The following is a 16,831-nucleotide window of genomic DNA, read 5'->3' as shown; positions in this document are numbered from 1 at the left end:
CCACATGGTGGCTCACAACCATCTGTAATGAGATCTGGTGCCCTCTTCTGGCACATGGGCATACATGGAGGCAGAATGTTGTATAAATAAATAATTTAAAAAAAAAAAAAAACAGCAAGTACTCTTAACCACTGGACCATTTCTCCAACTCTAAATAATTTTTAGGGAAGAATAATTAACATCAGATAAAAATTTTATACCTCAAATAAGAGGGTGATGTTGTGGTCCTGGTCTCTGTGGAGAAAACAACTATAGTTTTAACAGTCATGTATCTAGAAGTGGGACGAGTGATTATCCTCTGGCAGTTGTGGTTCTGTTTTACTTGGCAGAGGAATAACCTTATGCCTCTTCTTCTATCATGGTTTATCATTTCTGATGTCTCATCCTCTGGCCTCAAGCTAGACCCTGTATATAGCTCTGCCTTCCATGTTTATCATTTGCAGAAGGCCACAGGATAAATTTGGGTTATTGTAGTTCATGGTACAGACAGGTCAATTCTGAATGTGAAATGTCCCTGAGGCTCAGACTCCATCAGAGGCATTATTTTCTATCTCCCTGAGCAAAGAAAACAAAAGGTTATGACCACCTCATTTGGGAGTGGTTCAGGGAGTTTTCTCTGACTCCTTGCAGGTTGACCTGACTCAGTGGCTTGATTAAGGGGAGAGAACTGAAGGTAAGGACCATTGATTACCAGGTCTTAGGAAAGATTGTAGGGACCTTACTTGAGCAGGTGGTATAGGCTTTGATAGGGATCAGGGGAAAAAAAAAAACCCACTTGGCATGTCTGTAAGGGAAACATGGAAATGCCCGGATTATGCCCAAGGGCTTGAGGTATACAGAGATATCTGCTGGAAGATGCTACCTTTTTTTTTCTAAAGATTTATTTATTTATTATGTATACAGTGTTCTAACTGCATGTATGTCTGCACACATGCCAGAAGAGGGTGCCAGATTTCATTATAGATGGCTGTGAGCTACCATGTGGATGATGGGAATTGAACTCGGGACCTCTGGAAGAGCAGCCAGTGCTCTTAATTTCTGAGCCATCTCTCCAACCCCTGGAAGATGCTACCTTAAGACCCAAAGGAGCCACCCGAAGGTTCGTTAATATGAAGGAATTGACACCAAGATTTTTTTGCAAGACTCTTTGCAAGCTACTACCAACAGTGAAGATGCCAGTTCATGTCTGGGTCTGCCTCTCTGCAGCTCCTGCATGGTTTGCCCTGAATGATAGCACTCATGTGTTTTTTGGGTTCAGAAGCTCATTAAAATTAATTAAGCCCTAGCAAGGGGCTTTTTTTTTTTTTTTTTTTTTTTGCTATATTTGACTGGCTTGCTCAGACTGTGAATAAAACCTTTTTGCTGAAGAACAAGTAATGGAAACTCCTACTCAGTTGCTCTTTTTCCATGTTTTGAAGGGTATGGGTTGAGAGTAAAAGCTTTTGGTTATGTTTCTTAACATTTAGTGCATATTGATACTTCTCTGCTCCATCCCCTTGTCCATCTGTCCTCAAATTCTCAATCTTCTGAGTTCTGTTTTATGTGTAAGAAGGCATAGATAAAGAATCTGGAGGCAATGTCTTAAAGCTCACCTTAATAGTCATCTTACAGTGTAGACTAAAGGGGATTGCCTCCACCCTCCCCCAACATACACAGAAAATATTTCTGAGTGTAACAGCCCTGGCTATCCTGGAGCTCACTATGGAGACCAGGCTGGCCTCAAACTCACAGAGATCCACCTTGCTCTACCTCCTGAGTTCTGGGATTAAAGACATGCACCACCAAGCCTGGCTAAGGATCAGAATAATAAATCTGGCATTTCTGGGGGTAAAGAGATGGATCAGCAGTTAAAAGCATTTTCTTTTTTTTTTTTTTTTAAATTTTTTTTAACATTTATTTATTTATTATGTATACAATATTCTGTCTGTATGCTTGAAGGCCAGAAGAGGGCACCAGACCTCATTACAGATGGTTGTAAGCCACCATGTGGTTGCTGGGAATTGAACTCAGGACCTTTGGAAGAGCAGGCAATGCTCTTAACCGCTGAGCCATCTCTCCAGCCCCGTTAAAAGCATTTTCTACCTTGGCAGAGAATCTGGTTTAGTTCCCAGCACTGACATGCTGGTTCACAACCATCTATAACTGCAGGGAATCCAATACCCTCTTCTGACCTCCTGAGACACCACATGCATGTGGTGCACATGCAAACACACAGGCAAACTACTCAAACACATAAAGTAAAAAGGTAAATCTAGCTGGGTGGTAATGGTTTATGCCTTTTAGTCCCAGCACTCAGGAGGTAGAGGCCAGATGGATTTCCAAGTTCGAGGCCAGCCCAGTCCATAGATCAAGATTCAAGATAGCCAAAGCTACATAGAGAAATCCTGTATCGAAAAACAAAAAAGTAAATATAAAAATTTTTGAAACTCATTTCCCTAGTTAGGGTAACTCCTTGTGGACATTCCTGGTAGCATTTGAAACTCTGTGGGGCTATCTATGTTTTGTGGTTTTGAATCTTCTCTCTCTCTCTCTCTCTCCCTCTCCCTCTCCCTCTCCCTCCCTCCCTCCCTCCCTCTCTCCCTCCCTCCCTCCCTCCCCCCCTTCTCTTTCCTTGTTTTGAACATATGTGGGAGTTCTTCATGCTTGTATGTCTGTGCACCAAGTATTTGCAGTCCCTGTGTAGGCCAGAAGAGGGTGTGTTGGATCCTGTAGAAGAGGAGTTATAAAGATGTCTGTGAGCCTCTGCTTGCATGCTGGAAATTGAATACTAGTCCTCTGGAATAGCAGCTAGTGCTCTTAATTGCTGAGTCATCTCCCTAGGCCCTTGATTGTCCCTGTTTTTGGGGTAACGTCCTGGTTTTCATCCATGCTAGGCTCTACTTTCATCTAAAATATGTGGTATCCAACTGTTGCTGAACTGAAAAGCTTTATGTAGGGAGCTGAGATGGCTCAGAGGTTAAGAGCACTGTTGCTCTTCCAGAGGTCCTGAGTTCAATTCCCAGCAACCACATGGTGGCTCACAACCACCTGTAATGCGATCTGGTGCCCTCTTCTGGTCTGTATGCACACAAGCAGATAGAACACTGTATACATAATAAATAAATACATCTTTAAAAAACAAACAAAAAGGCTTTATGTACTTTAAGGTGGACTGTGGCCTAGAGAATTGGGCTTCCTTTGGTACTTCCTGCCATCTGCAGATGCGCCCACCACCTTCCAAGAATCCTTTCCAAGATGGCTGCTGCAAGAGCAGCAGGCCTTGCTTTTACAGTTCCAGGACAGTGTCGATGTTTGTCGTGGAGGGCCAAGTGACTGGAAATTCCAAGAATTCCGTGGCGGGAACCAGCTTGTCACCCCCAAAAGCATTATTGCTGCTGTGGAATACTTAACATAGCTCCGATTCCTGCCTCTTCTGGCAGGAATCTTTAGTCTTATTGCACAACTAGTCCAGAGTTGTGTTTCCTGTGGTGCTGGGGATAGAACTCATGGTCTCATGTTTACTAGGTAAATACACTCCCTAGTCCCATTCTGAGTAAACCCGGAACTCTACAGATAGCCAAAATTTCATGTATAAATGTTTATTTATTCATTTATTTATTTGAAAATTTTATAAAGTACTGTATTTACATTATTCACTGCATCTTTCTCCTTCCAACCCCTTGTATATACCCCCGCTCCTTCTCAAATTCATGACATCCTTAATTATTATTGTTATAATATACACACATGTATATATAAATGCAATCTGCTGAGTTTATTTAGTGAAGTTCATACACGTGTTTAGTGATGCCACTGGGTATTGAATAAACTGTCAGGGTTCGTTCCTGGAGAAAACTGATTTTCCCCCTCTTAGCAGCCATTGTCTGTAGCTCTTCATCTAGAGTTAGGGCCTTATGATTTCTCTGTTGGAATATCAACTAATGTTGCCATTGTGTAGGTCTTGTTTAGGTAACCATATTATTCAGATTTTATGTGTGTAGCTCCCTGTTGTATATACACACCATTTGGCATCAGGTGTCACGGTCCTCTTCTTTTTAGACGTTTTCCTACCCTTCCTCCACAACATTACCTGCGCCTTGGGTATAGGGGTTGTGGCTATAGATGTTTCAGTTGGAGACTGGCCCCCATTGTCAGTGTTCTCTGCATTCTGACCAGTTGTGGGTCTCTGCCATGGTCTCTGACTGCTGCAGAAAGAAGTTTCTGTAATAAGAAATGAGACCCACACCCATCTGTGGGCATGAGGCTAGATGTTTAGAATGCACTTGGGACTTGCACCTGTTTAGGAAGATGGCAGTAATGGGTTCTCATCTAGGCTTCATGATTTTACCCCATCGGCAGTTGGCTAGGTTTATAATACCAAGTGTGAGTTTCCTCCTATTGAGAGGGCCTTAAGTCCAGTTTGATGACTGTTAGTAACCCCCAAGCTCTACTACTGTTCCTTTGGATACATCTTGCCATGCTGGTCATTTTTGTGGGTTACAGCTGGGTGGGACTTAATTGTTCTTCTCCCTTGACAACTTGCACAGCACCTTTGGCTACTGTGTGAGCTAGTCTGTAGGAGGGGTTCAGTTCTAGCTCAGGTCCTCCAAGTCCTGTGGAGGACATCAGTTTGCGTGTTTGTCTTTAGTTGTTTTTTTTTTTTTTTTTTTTTTTTTGTTTTGTTTTGTTTTGTTTTGTTTTTCGAGACAGGGTTTCCCTGTAGTTTCTAGAGCCTGTCCTGGAACTAGCTCTTGTAGACCAGGCTGGCCTCGAACTCAGAGATCCGCCTGCCTCTGCCTCCCGAGTGCTGGGATTAAAGGCGTGCGCCACCACCGCCCGGCTTGTTTTGTTTTGTTTTTGAGACAGTGTCTTACTAGGTAGTGTTGGCTAGCCTAGAACAAGCTTTGTAGACCAGGCTGGCCTCCTTGAACTCATAGAGAGGTGTACACCATGACACCTGGCTAGGATACCAGTTTTAAACTTAAAAGGTGAATGTTAGTCTTGGGTTCTCACCTAGAGCAAGCTTCCCTCTCCACTCTTAACATCACTTGCTCTGACAAATGAGTCTTGGCCGGCTGGAGAGTCTGAAGAGTCTGTTAGTCTGAAGAGTCTCTGTCTGGCTGCCTCTGATTCCCTGGCTTTCCCTTGCCTGCAGCGTTTCTGCACCCTTTAGATACTTTCAAGTGTGAATAAGGATCAAGGCCTCACTCACTACACTGGGTCCAGAGCCAAGTGGGAAGGAGGCCTGGGGAGTGGAGCCTTGGTTTGGTGCTGTTAAGCAGAAGCCTTATTGTTTTCTGGGTCTCCTCACAGTCCATAGGAGCAAGTGGAAAGCCAGCCCTGGTAGAGCCCCGCATGGGTCTGGCCCTATAATTACACTAGGGTAGGGCTGGAGCGATGGCTCAGAGGTTAAGAGCACTGACTACACTTCCAAAGGTCCTGAGTTCAATTCCCAGCAACCACATGGTGGCTCACAACCATCTGTAATGAGATATCGTGCCCTCTTCTGGATAGCAGGACATATGCAGGCAGAACACTGTATACATAATAAAAATAAATAAATCTTTTAAAAAAAATTACACTAGGGTAGAATCCTTTCCCTCGTCTTACATATTACAGATTCAGGTTGGGTAAAGCCTCAGCTTGCCAGGAGTTGCTTTATAGATAAGTGGCTCTTACTCTGATAGGGTAGAATAGATCTTTCTTTCTAGGTAGGTGTGTGTGTGTGTGTGTGTGTGTGTGTGTGTGTGAGTGTGAAAGAGATGGTACTTATAGAGGTCAGAAAAGATCATCTGATTGCCAAGAACTGGAGTTGCATGCATTCTGAGCCATCTGATGTAGGTGCTAGGAACTGAGCCCAGGTCCTTTGGAAGAACTTAATCACTGGGACACCTATCTGTCTGTCTGTCCGTCTGTCTGTCCAACCATCCCTAGAGGATATGTTTCATCCTTAAGCACCTTTGTGGTAAGCCAGACCCCAGGACAAATGTTCTCAGGATGGCGTTGCACTAGTAGACTCTGGGGGCTGTGTACAATGTTAGCCCTTCAAACATGTTGAACCTTTCCCTAAGTGGCAATGAAAATGCAAAGTTGCCAGCTTACCTGTGACGTAACCAAGTTCCTATAGACATCAGGTGTTTTTGGCCCTTAGGTTAAAATAAATTGTTGCCATTCAAAGTGCTACTTGGACTTTCTAGCATGAAGATATGCTCTACCTTCCTGTCTAAGGAACACCCATTACCCCGGACAGTGCCTGCTTCAGGGCTATAGATCTGGCCTCCTGTGGTCTGCAGCCAGCAAAGAGGCCGGGGCTTCCAGGACACTCAGAAGCCAGAACCCTCCGAAAGGAAAACATCTAAACAGGATGGAGAGAGGCTTAGCTGTTTTTCTGATGTGGTTTGGTCTGAAAGTGTATCAAGGATATGTGGAGGGCCCAGTTAGAATGCTTGCCTAGCATGTATGAAACCATTTCTAGCACTGCACAGAACTGACTGTAGTGTTACACACCTGTAATCTCAGTGCTTAAGGGTGGCAAAGGCAGGAGAATCAGTAACAATTTCAGGGTCATTCTTAGCTGTGTAGAAAGTTGAGGCCCACCTGCCTGGGTTACCTGAGGCTGTGCCTAGAAACAGACAAAGGATACTGGAAATAATAGTGAAATAATTTGTTCTCAATATACCAGTTTCTTCTAAAATATTTTTCTTCCTTGAGATGTCCCTCCACATACTGTCCTTAACTCCTTTTTGGGTTCAAGTGATCCTCCTGCTTGTAGCTATGGCTGTAAGCCCAAATCAGATCATCTGGTTAAAAGCCAGCAATTCTCATTACTATCTACCAATTTGAAATTGAATGGTATAGATGATTTGGTAAAATGTACAGTGTCGGAGATGGAGATAAAAAAAAAGCAGGCTTTTTTTCATGTTTGTTACATATGTTAACATATTAACATTTTAATATTATTTGACATCATTAAGTGTATGGCTGCAGTCTTAGAATTCACTCTGTAGACCAGGCTGGCCTCGAACTTACAGAGATCCCTCCTGCCTCTGCATCCCAAATGCTGGAATTAAAGGTGTACGCCACCACCCGGCTCTTACACTTTCATATCACAGGCTATCATTTAAGGAAGTCAGGGCAGGAACTGATGGAAAGGCTATGGAGGAGTACTGCTTACTGAATTGTTCCTCATGATTTGCTCAGCCTGCATTTTATAGCACCCAGACTATCAGCTCAGCGGTAGCATTGCCCACAGGGAGCTGGACCCTCTCACATCAATCATCAATCAAGAAACTGCTCTATAGACTTGACTTTAGGCCAGTCCACTACAGGCATTTTCTCAATGAAGATTCCTTTTTCCCAGATGACCCTAGCTGTGTCAAGTTGATACAGAATGGAAGCTAGCACAGCTTCCAAGACTGGCAGTATGTGAGTCTTGGCTATAGAATGGCCGAGTTTATTCCATAGGAATTGTTTTGACATCAAAACTTCGTCTGTTGGGGGTCAGTATAATAGCTAGACTGGGAAGCTTTGAGGCAGTGGGACCTTTCTGTTTTCTGGGTTATAAAGGACTTTGTGTAGTTGGATAGAGACTAGCAGAAGCATCATACTGCTCACTCGTTCATGCTACTGAAGCACTCAGACATGTCCTGTGGATGTTCTAGAGTCTATCCTGAAATCTGCCAGTTCTGCAAGTGGCTTGTCCTTAGCTGGCATCAGCCAGAGTTGTTGCAGGCCTTTTGTTACCCTGCTTTCTGTTTTCCCTGTCTTTCCCGTGCTCTAAGTGAACAGCTGTTCCAGTAGTGGGCATTGGGATGGAGTGGGGTTAGGAAACACTCTCAAGTGGCTAGAATGCCTTGTCCACATTCAGTTCACCCACTCTCCCTCTGTTAAGCTCCCCTACTTTCAACAATCACTGTAAACTATCTTATGGTTCTGTGAACACACCATTTCAGCCTTAAATCTTTGCATCACTTACTTTAATTAAAAAGATACTTATTTTTATGTGTATGGGTACTATGCCTACACCTACATGTTTGTCTGTGTACTGTGAGTGTACCTGGTACCCATGGAAGCCAGAAAAGGGTGTTGAGTTCTTAGAACTGAAGTTACAAATGGTTAAAAGCTACCATGTGGGATAAAAATTGAACCTGGGTCCTCAGGAAGAGCAGCCAGTGCTTTTAACCACTGAGCCATTGCTCTAGCTCCTTTTAACTGATTAGTTTATTTTATAAAGTAAGACTGTCCAACCTTTGCGGTTTTTGGTGCTTATATAACTACTATCATATATAACATAATGAATTGAAAAAAATTTCAGGCTTAGACTTCATTTAAAGCACTTAACATATTTATTGTTGGAGCTTGGGTTTGATTCTCAGCACCCACATGTTGACTAACAGCCACCTGTAACTCCAGTTCCAAGGGATCCAACACCCTTTTCTGGCCTCAGCAGGCACTGCCTGCACATGGCACACAGGCTTATATGCAGGCAAATACCTCAGTTGATATCCCTGGGGAGGACTGCTATTTCTGAAGGTAAATGGAGAAACAGTGGATTTGGGGGAGAGAAGACGTAGAGGGGGAATGCGAGGGAGGGGAGACAACAGTCAGGTCAGGATGTAAGAAGAAATTTTAAAGAATTTTTTTTTAAAATTAAAAAAAGAAATAACTAGATGAGTTTAGGGAAATATACGTAGTATTTTTCATGGATTAGAAAACAGTCATGTTTATGGAGATCATCCCCACTAGTGCTGTCTCTCATAATGTCAGTTGGCTTTCTTAGATGTTTTGTTGGATGAAACAAGTCTGTTTGAACCAGTTTGAAGGGTAGAAATTAAGTAAAAAAAAATCTCTGGTGTAATGTGTCCTGGTTATAAAGCTTATGTGTGAACACATTCAGGCTCCTGGTTTTTTGGCAGGAAGAAGACCTAGGCAACTAATGGGGTGCCCAGGAGGCATGGTTTTAACTCCTTTTCCATAGGTTAAGAGGCTATGACCGCCGGGCGATGGTGGCACAAACCATTAATCCCAGCACTTGGGAGGCAGAGGTAGATGAATCTCTGTGAGTTCAAGGCCAGCCTGGTCTACAGAGCGAGTTCTAGGACAGGCACCAAAGCTATACAGAGAAACCCTGTCTTGAAAAGACAGAAAAGAAGAAGAAACAAAGAAGTTGTGCCCTGAATGGTCTTGAAGATGTGCCCTCTGTGGGCCATTGTGACTCTGGACTTGGGGCAGGACCATGGGGCTGAAAGCACCTTGAGTCAGAACAGAGAATGAATGACCTTTCTTTTTTTTCTTTTTTTTGGTTTTTCGAGACAGGGTTTCTCTGTGGCTTTGGAGCCTGTCCTGGAACTAGCTCTTGTAGACCAGGCTGGTCTCGAACTCACAGAGATCCGCCTGCCTCTGCCTCCCGAGTGCTGGGATTAAAGGCGTGCACCACCACCGCCCGGCTGAATGACCTTTCTTACATCAGGGGCCGGAGTATGTGTTTCACAAAACTGGGTGGAGCCAAAAATGGGGCCTAGGCAAGAAGCAAGTATTAATTTCTCTCTTGTCAGCTGATAGACGTTTCTCTGTTGAAATTCCTTTGGGTGCTCTGAGTATTTCCATTTATGTCACTATGGAGAGGGACTTGCACTCTGAAAGAAGTTTAAACGATTCTTTGGGGGATAATAATAAGACATTGAGCTCCTTAGTTCTCTTCTGAGTCAAGGGCTTCTGCTGTGTGTTTCTTTTCATACCAGACTCACTCTGAAACCTCTTACTTTAGAGACTTGAGAGGATACCCCACATCTGGGTTTTATGTTCTTCATATTAAATCAGATTCATTATGTATACGCATACCCAGTTTATTCAGTACTTGGTGCAGTCTAGGCTATCATTCCTGAGACCAGAGATTTTTTGAGATTGCTTTGGCAGACCATGTTCTAGAATAGTTGATTTTAGTCTTCAGTTCTTCTTGAGAAGTGGGGTTAATTTAGACAATCGTTGTGTCTTAGGATTTTTATTGTTGTGAAGAGACACCGTGACTGTGGCAACTATTATGAAGTAAAACATTTAATTGGGGTGGCTCACTTACAGTTTCAGAGGCTCAGTCTGTTACCATCATGGTGGGAGCATGGCAGCATACAGGCAGATGAAATGCTGAAATGGTAGCTGAGGGTTCTACATCTTGCAGGCAGCAGGAAGTCAACTGAGACACTGGCTGGTATCCTGAGCATAGGAAACCTCAAAGCCCACCCCCCACAGTGACACTTCCTTCAGCAAGGCCATATCCACTCCAACAAAGCCACACCTCCTAATAATACCACTCCCTATGAGATTATGGGGGGTCAGTTACATTCAAACTACCATGTTACATTATTTTATAAAAAATGTGTTCCCCATCCTAGTGCATTAAGTGATGATTGTAAAATAAGTCATTCTAGAGTGTCGACTTTCCTTATCTCCAGAATTATGTGCACTTTGGTTGTGTGTAGGCAAGGTACTCTAAGCTAGGCATATGACCTGAGCAGAAACGTGTGTCTGTGAAGAGTAGTGGAGGGATTGGAAAGGGTGTTTCAGGGGGAATAAGATGGTCCAGCCTGGCGTACAGGTAAGAGCAGGCAAGTTGGTAGTAGGGTATATCACTTTCACGAATGTCCACCACAGTCTTTATTTTTTAAATTACATGTTTTCACTGGTTTTATTCTTGTATCTATATGTTTGCTTGCATGAGTTCATTGCACCCCATGTGTGTAATTGCTAGAGAAGGCCAGAGGGAGTTAGAGCTCACAGCTGTGTGTAGAGAAGTTACAGCTACAGATGCTCAATGTGGTGCTAGGAACAAAACCCCAGTCCTCTGGAAGAGCACTCTGTCCTCCTAACTGCTGAGCCATCTGTTTGTTTTTAGATATAGGGTCTCAAACTGTACCCCAGACTGACCTTCAGCTCACTCCTCCTACTTCAGCGTCCTGAGTTCTGGAATTAGAGCTGTGCACTATCATTCCCAGTCAAAGTCTATACGTTGTTAAGGTCCATGGCATCCTAACCTGTGTGTATTAATGTGTCCCCAGTGCATAGCCCATCTGATAGTCCCAGTCTTCTGTGCCATGTAACAGGGCATTATTACTCTCCTTGGGAGGTGATGAGTTGGATTTCCCATCAGGAATTGTAAATTATTCCTTCAGCCTGTCACATAACTCAGATTAGGCCAGTGGTTTACTATAGTGATGTGATCATTTTAGGTCATGCAACAGTGATAGCATTTATAGCTCATACTTGTTTCTTTTAGGTGTCTGCAGCAGGGAAGGAGGCTTTACCGTCTTGGCTACATTGGGACCCACACAGTCACACCTTGGAAGGCCTCCCCCTTGACACCGATAAAGGTGTACATTACATCTCAGTGAGTGCTGCACGGCTGGGAGCCAATGGGAGCCATGTCCCCCAGACTTCCAGTGTGTTCTCTATCGAGGTCTACCCTGAAGACCACAATGAACCACAGTCTATACGGGCAGCCTCATCAGACCCTGGTGAAGTAGTGTCCTCTGCCTGTGCTGCCGATGAGCCAGTGACTGTCCTTACAGTGATACTGGATGCTGACCTTACCAAGATGACCCCAAAGCAAAGGATTGATCTCTTGAACAGAATGCAGAGCTTCTCAGAAGTAGAACTTCACAACATGAAGTTGGTACCTGTAGTAAATAATAGACTATTTGACATGTCAGCCTTCATGGCTGGCCCAGGAAATGCAAAGAAAGTAGTAGAGAATGGGGCTCTGCTCTCCTGGAAGCTAGGCTGCTCCTTGAACCAGAACAGTGTGCCTGACATTCGTGGTGTAGAAACCCCTGCTAGGGAGGGTGCTATGTCTGCCCAGCTTGGTTATCCTGTGGTGGGTTGGCACATTGCCAATAAAAAGCCAACTCTCCCCAAACGAATCCGGAGGCAGATCCATGCTACACCTACACCTGTTACTGCCATTGGACCCCCAACCACGGCCATCCAGGAGCCACCATCCAGGATAGTGCCTACCCCCACATCTCCAGCCATTGCACCTCCAACAGAGACCATGGCTCCTCCTGTTAGGGATCCCGTTCCTGGGAAGCCCACAGTCACCATTCGGACTCGAGGTGCCATTATTCAGACTCCAACCCTGGGCCCTATCCAGCCTACTCGGGTATCAGAAGCTGGCACCACAGTTCCTGGCCAGATTCGGCCAACACTGACCATTCCTGGCTATGTAGAGCCCACAGCAGTTGTTACTCCTCCAGCAACCACCACCAAGAAGCCACGAGTATCCACGCCAAAACCAGTAACGCCTTCAACTGATTCCTCAACTGCCACGACTCGAAGGCCAACCAAAAAACCACGTACACCCCGACCAGTACCCCGAGTTACCACCAAAGCACCCATCACCAGATTGGAGACGGCTTCCCCACCTACTCGTATCCGCACCACCACCAGTGGAGTGCCCCGTGGTGGAGAACCTAACCAGCGACCAGAACTCAAGAACCACATTGACAGGGTAGATGCCTGGGTGGGTACCTACTTTGAGGTGAAAATTCCATCAGATACCTTCTACGACAATGAGGATACCACTACTGACAAGCTTAAGCTGACCCTGAAGCTGCGAGAGCAGCAACTGGTAGGTGAGAAGTCCTGGGTTCAGTTCAACAGCAACAGCCAGCTCATGTATGGCCTGCCGGATAGCAGCCATGTGGGAAAGCATGAGTATTTCATGCATGCCACAGACAAAGGGGGTCTTTCTGCTGTGGATGCCTTCGAGATCCATGTTCACAAGCGCCCACAAGGGGACAAGGCTCCTGCACGGTTCAAGGCCAAGTTTGCTGGCGACCCAGCACCAGTGGTGAATGACATCCACAAGAAAATTGCTTTGGTAAAAAAGCTAGCATTTGCCTTTGGGGATCGAAACTGCAGCACTGTCACCCTTCAGAACATCACCCGTGGCTCTATTGTGGTGGAATGGACCAACAACACACTGCCCCTGGAGCCCTGCCCCAAGGAGCAGATCATAGGGCTGAGCCGCAGGATTGCTGATGAAAACGGGAAACCTCGGCCTGCCTTTTCCAATGCTCTGGAGCCTGACTTTAAGGCTGTGAGTATTGCCGTGACAGGGTCTGGCAGTTGTCGACACCTACAATTTATCCCTGTGGCACCACCCTCTCCTGGAACCTCAGCGGCACCAGCCACAGAGACTCCAGACAGGGACCCTGAGAAGAGCAGTGAGGATGATGTTTACCTGCACACAGTCATTCCAGCTGTTGTGGTGGCAGCCATCCTGCTCATTGCCGGAATCATTGCTATGATTTGCTATCGCAAGAAGCGGAAGGGCAAGCTGACTCTTGAGGACCAGGCCACCTTTATCAAGAAGGGAGTGCCTATCATCTTCGCCGATGAGCTTGATGACTCCAAGCCCCCACCCTCTTCCAGCATGCCACTCATCTTGCAGGAAGAGAAGGCTCCCCTCCCACCTCCTGAGTACCCCAACCAGAGTGTGCCCGAGACCACTCCTCTGAACCAGGACACTGTGGGAGAGTACACACCTCTGCGGGATGAGGATCCTAATGCACCTCCCTACCAGCCGCCCCCGCCCTTCACAGCTCCCATGGAGGGCAAGGGTTCCCGTCCCAAGAACATGACCCCATACCGATCACCCCCTCCGTATGTCCCCCCTTAACCCACAAGCGCCTGGGTGGAGGCAGGGGTAGGGCAGGGGCCTGGAGACAACTCGGTGTTGTCTGTAGAGACCGGTGGCCCACAGATCATTGCCCACCGGTAGCCAACACCTGACCTAGCACACACTGACACACAGGGCCTGGACAAGCCCGCCCTCTCTGGTCCTCCCAAACCCCAAAGCTGCTGGAGAGACTTTGGGGACTTTTTTATTTTTATTTTTTTGCCTAACAGCTTTTTGTTTGTTCATAGAAAATTCTTCGCTGCGTTTTTGATGGCTGGCTCTGAAAGCACTGTTTGAGTAGAGGTAGAAGGAGGGAGCGAGGAACCGTGAATGAACTCGCAGGCAGTGCTGGGTGGCCCCCAGCTCTCTGCATTTTGCCTTTAACACTAACTGTACTGTTTTTTCTATTCACGTGTGTCTAGCTGCAGGATGTAACATGGAAAACAGTAGCTAAAGATTAAATTCAAAGGACTTTCAGAAGTTAAGGTTAAGTTTTTACATTTAATCTGCTGTTTACCTAAACTTGTACGTATAATTTTTGGGTGGGTATGGGGAATTGCTTTGCTAAAAATAAGCTCCCAGGGTGTTTCAAACTTAGAGAAGACCAAGGGACAGTATTTTTTATCAAAGGAATCCTATTTTTTCACACTATGTCAACTTGGTTGCTCTGACACCCCAGAGCCTGACTGAGGGCCTCCTGGTCCTGGCTCTGGTGCCAGGGCCCTGGTGCTGGGTTTGCTCTCCCGCTGTTGCTAGGGGCTGGAAGCTGGAGGAGCCTCTTGGGCCATGGACATCCTGACCTCTACCCCATGCACGCTAGTGGCCTACCGCTGAGGGGGTCATCATTTCTGTGGAAAAGGGACTCCAAGAGGCAATTGGTGGCTGTGGCCCCCAACCTAGGTGCTCCAGGGTGGGCCAGCTGCTCGTAGGGGCACCTGGGAAGGTCGAAGGACTCGACCACATCAACCTTTTTTTTCTCTTCTCTGTAGGTTTTTGTTTTGTTTTGTTTTTTTCTTTCCCTCTTAAAAGGAATATCATGGTCTTTGAAACACTCAGTGGGGGACATTTTGGTGAAGATGCAATATTTTTATGTCATGTGATGCTCTTTCCTCACTTGACCTTGGCCACTTTGTCCCAGCAGTCCACAGCTCCACCCCATGCACCCATCCCCTCTTCTCTGGCGCTCCAGTCCTGGGCCTTGGGCCTGAACAACTAGAAAAGGTCTGCGGCTGGGGAGGAGTGCCAGCAATAGTTCATAGTAGAAGTCTGTGGGCTCTCAAAGCTAATTTTTTACTAAAGTTTTTATACAGCCTCAAATTGTTTTATTAAAAAAAGATTAAAAACTGGTGATGCTTAACAGCAGTTTGTACAAGCTCCTAGTGTTGATTCCATGGAACTGATGGCTTTGCTCATTTTGACTCCCCCCTTTCTTTTCCTAATGGGTTACATTCTGGACTACACAGAGGCTTCCTTTGCCTTTTTTTTTTTTTAGCAGAACACTGTCCATCCGTCTGCATCTCTGTCCCATGACTCAGGGGCACCCACTCTGCTTTGATTCTCCTCCTTTGGAAGAAACCATTTTGAGCATGCCTTTTCTTGATGTCTGAGTTATTTCGGGTACCTTTTAGGGAGGAATGCCTTTTGCAATAATGTATCCCTTCCCTGATCAAAGGTGGGTGGGTGGACCCAGGCTCCCTTTGCACATGGAGCAGTAATTTCTAAGCCATATCGACTGTTTAGCAGAGGGTATGCTGTCTCAGGAGGGGAAGGCTGGTAGGGATGTGCTGTTTCCAAAGGGTGGTTCTTCCTGCGTTCTCCACAGAGCCTGCCCTTCCTGCTCAGCTCCCAGCAGGGTTCTTTACAGTGAGCAGTGCCCCATGGGGGAGTCTGCAGATGAATGCTTCATGGATGGCTGGTGAATGGGCCTTGTGCCTCCAAGCTCTGGTCCAAGCTGGAGTTTGCCTGATTTCCCAGAGTCAGGAGCAGGAATCTAGCCTGATGAAATTATTTCTGGTGACCTCATCAAAAATAAATAATAAATAAGTAAATCCCAGTATTCCAGGTAAAGGCTTTGGAAAGCCTTCCAGATAGCTCTGTTGCTCTTAGCAACCCCACCATTGGGCATTGCCATGTAGAGAGGAGGCTGGCCCGGAGTGGCCTGTCGTCATAGCAACTGGAGGCAATGGGGCAGTGAACAGAATAACAACAGCAACAATGCCTTTGCAGGCAGCCTCCTCCCTGAGCCCTGAGCTGGCGATGGCCATTGGACTCTGAGACGGAGAGCCAATCTCACATTCAAGTGTTCACCAACCACTGATGTGTTTTTATTTCCTTCTATATGATTTTAAGATGTGTTTTCTGCATTCTGTATAGAAACATATCAAACTAAATAAAAGCAGTGTCTTTATTACAATGCGTTGCCTCTGACTGTCTGTTTACCTGGTCTCTTAAGGTTCCTGGGAATGAATGGTAGGAGGGCATCATATGTCAAAGAAGAATGACTGTCAGTCCAGCCGCCTTCACAGAAGCTCTAGCGTTTCTGTACCATGGAAAGGCTGGGTTTGTGCTCCAGGAACTTGGCTACTGTGTGAGCTCCTGTTAGTATCCCTCCTGCCTTTGAGCCAGTTAAGGCTAATCTTGATCCTGTTTCTCATTTCTACTGGTAGGGTGAGACTGGGTGGAGAGGAGGAGGATGGGGAGGGTTCCTGCCTCAGAAGGGGCAGCTCTGGGCTGGTCTTCAGGCTGACCCCCTGAAGATTGGGTTGGAGGTATGCTAATAAGCTCCACTCCAGCTTCTACCCCAAGCTACCTGTAGGCCTGGGGTTGGCTGGTAATTAGCCAGGGTAGTTAACCCTAAGTGCTTGTCCAGATATAGACAGGCTGTTTGTGTAGACTGAGCATACTCGGGACCCAGGAGAGGGTGGTTGTGTTTTCCTGGGACAGTGCTTACATGTAGGAATTGGAGATACAGCAGGTGTTGCTAGAGGGCCATTGGTTACAGAAAAACTGGTTCCTCTCCTGGCTTATCTCTGCCTCTACCAGCTCACCATCAGATTTGCACACACTTTCCCTGATGGTTCAACCACAGTCGGAATTAGGACCTAAATGTATAGCGTGTTGAAAGTGCCCAGGAAGAGCCAGCCTGGGCACAAAGGCCTTTTCTCATGACAGGCATGGCAG

At 45.9% G+C, this 16,831-nt stretch overlaps 1 protein-coding gene across 6 annotated transcripts in view; it reads left to right on the top strand.

Annotated features, from left to right (window-relative positions):
• The window catches only part of Dag1 (dystroglycan 1), a 68,043-nt gene extending 51,979 nt beyond the window's left edge, over window positions 1-16,064 (top strand). For all 6 annotated transcript variants that reach the window (XM_038323602.1, XM_038323605.1, XM_038323604.1 and 3 more), the window contains one exon: window positions 11,249-16,064. In XM_038323602.1, the coding sequence (XP_038179530.1) occupies window positions 11,249-13,651 (2,403 nt within the window). In that variant the 3' untranslated portion in view covers window positions 13,652-16,064. The remainder of the gene's footprint in view (window positions 1-11,248) is intronic.
• The last annotated feature ends 767 nt before the right edge of the window (window positions 16,065-16,831 follow it).

This window comes from Arvicola amphibius, chromosome 3 (assembly GCF_903992535.2).
Source record: "Arvicola amphibius chromosome 3, mArvAmp1.2, whole genome shotgun sequence".
In the NCBI taxonomy this organism is placed as follows: domain Eukaryota; kingdom Metazoa; phylum Chordata; class Mammalia; order Rodentia; family Cricetidae; genus Arvicola; species Arvicola amphibius.
The sequence above is the reverse complement of the archived record's forward strand: the minus strand, read 5'-3'. Positions and strand labels throughout refer to the sequence as shown.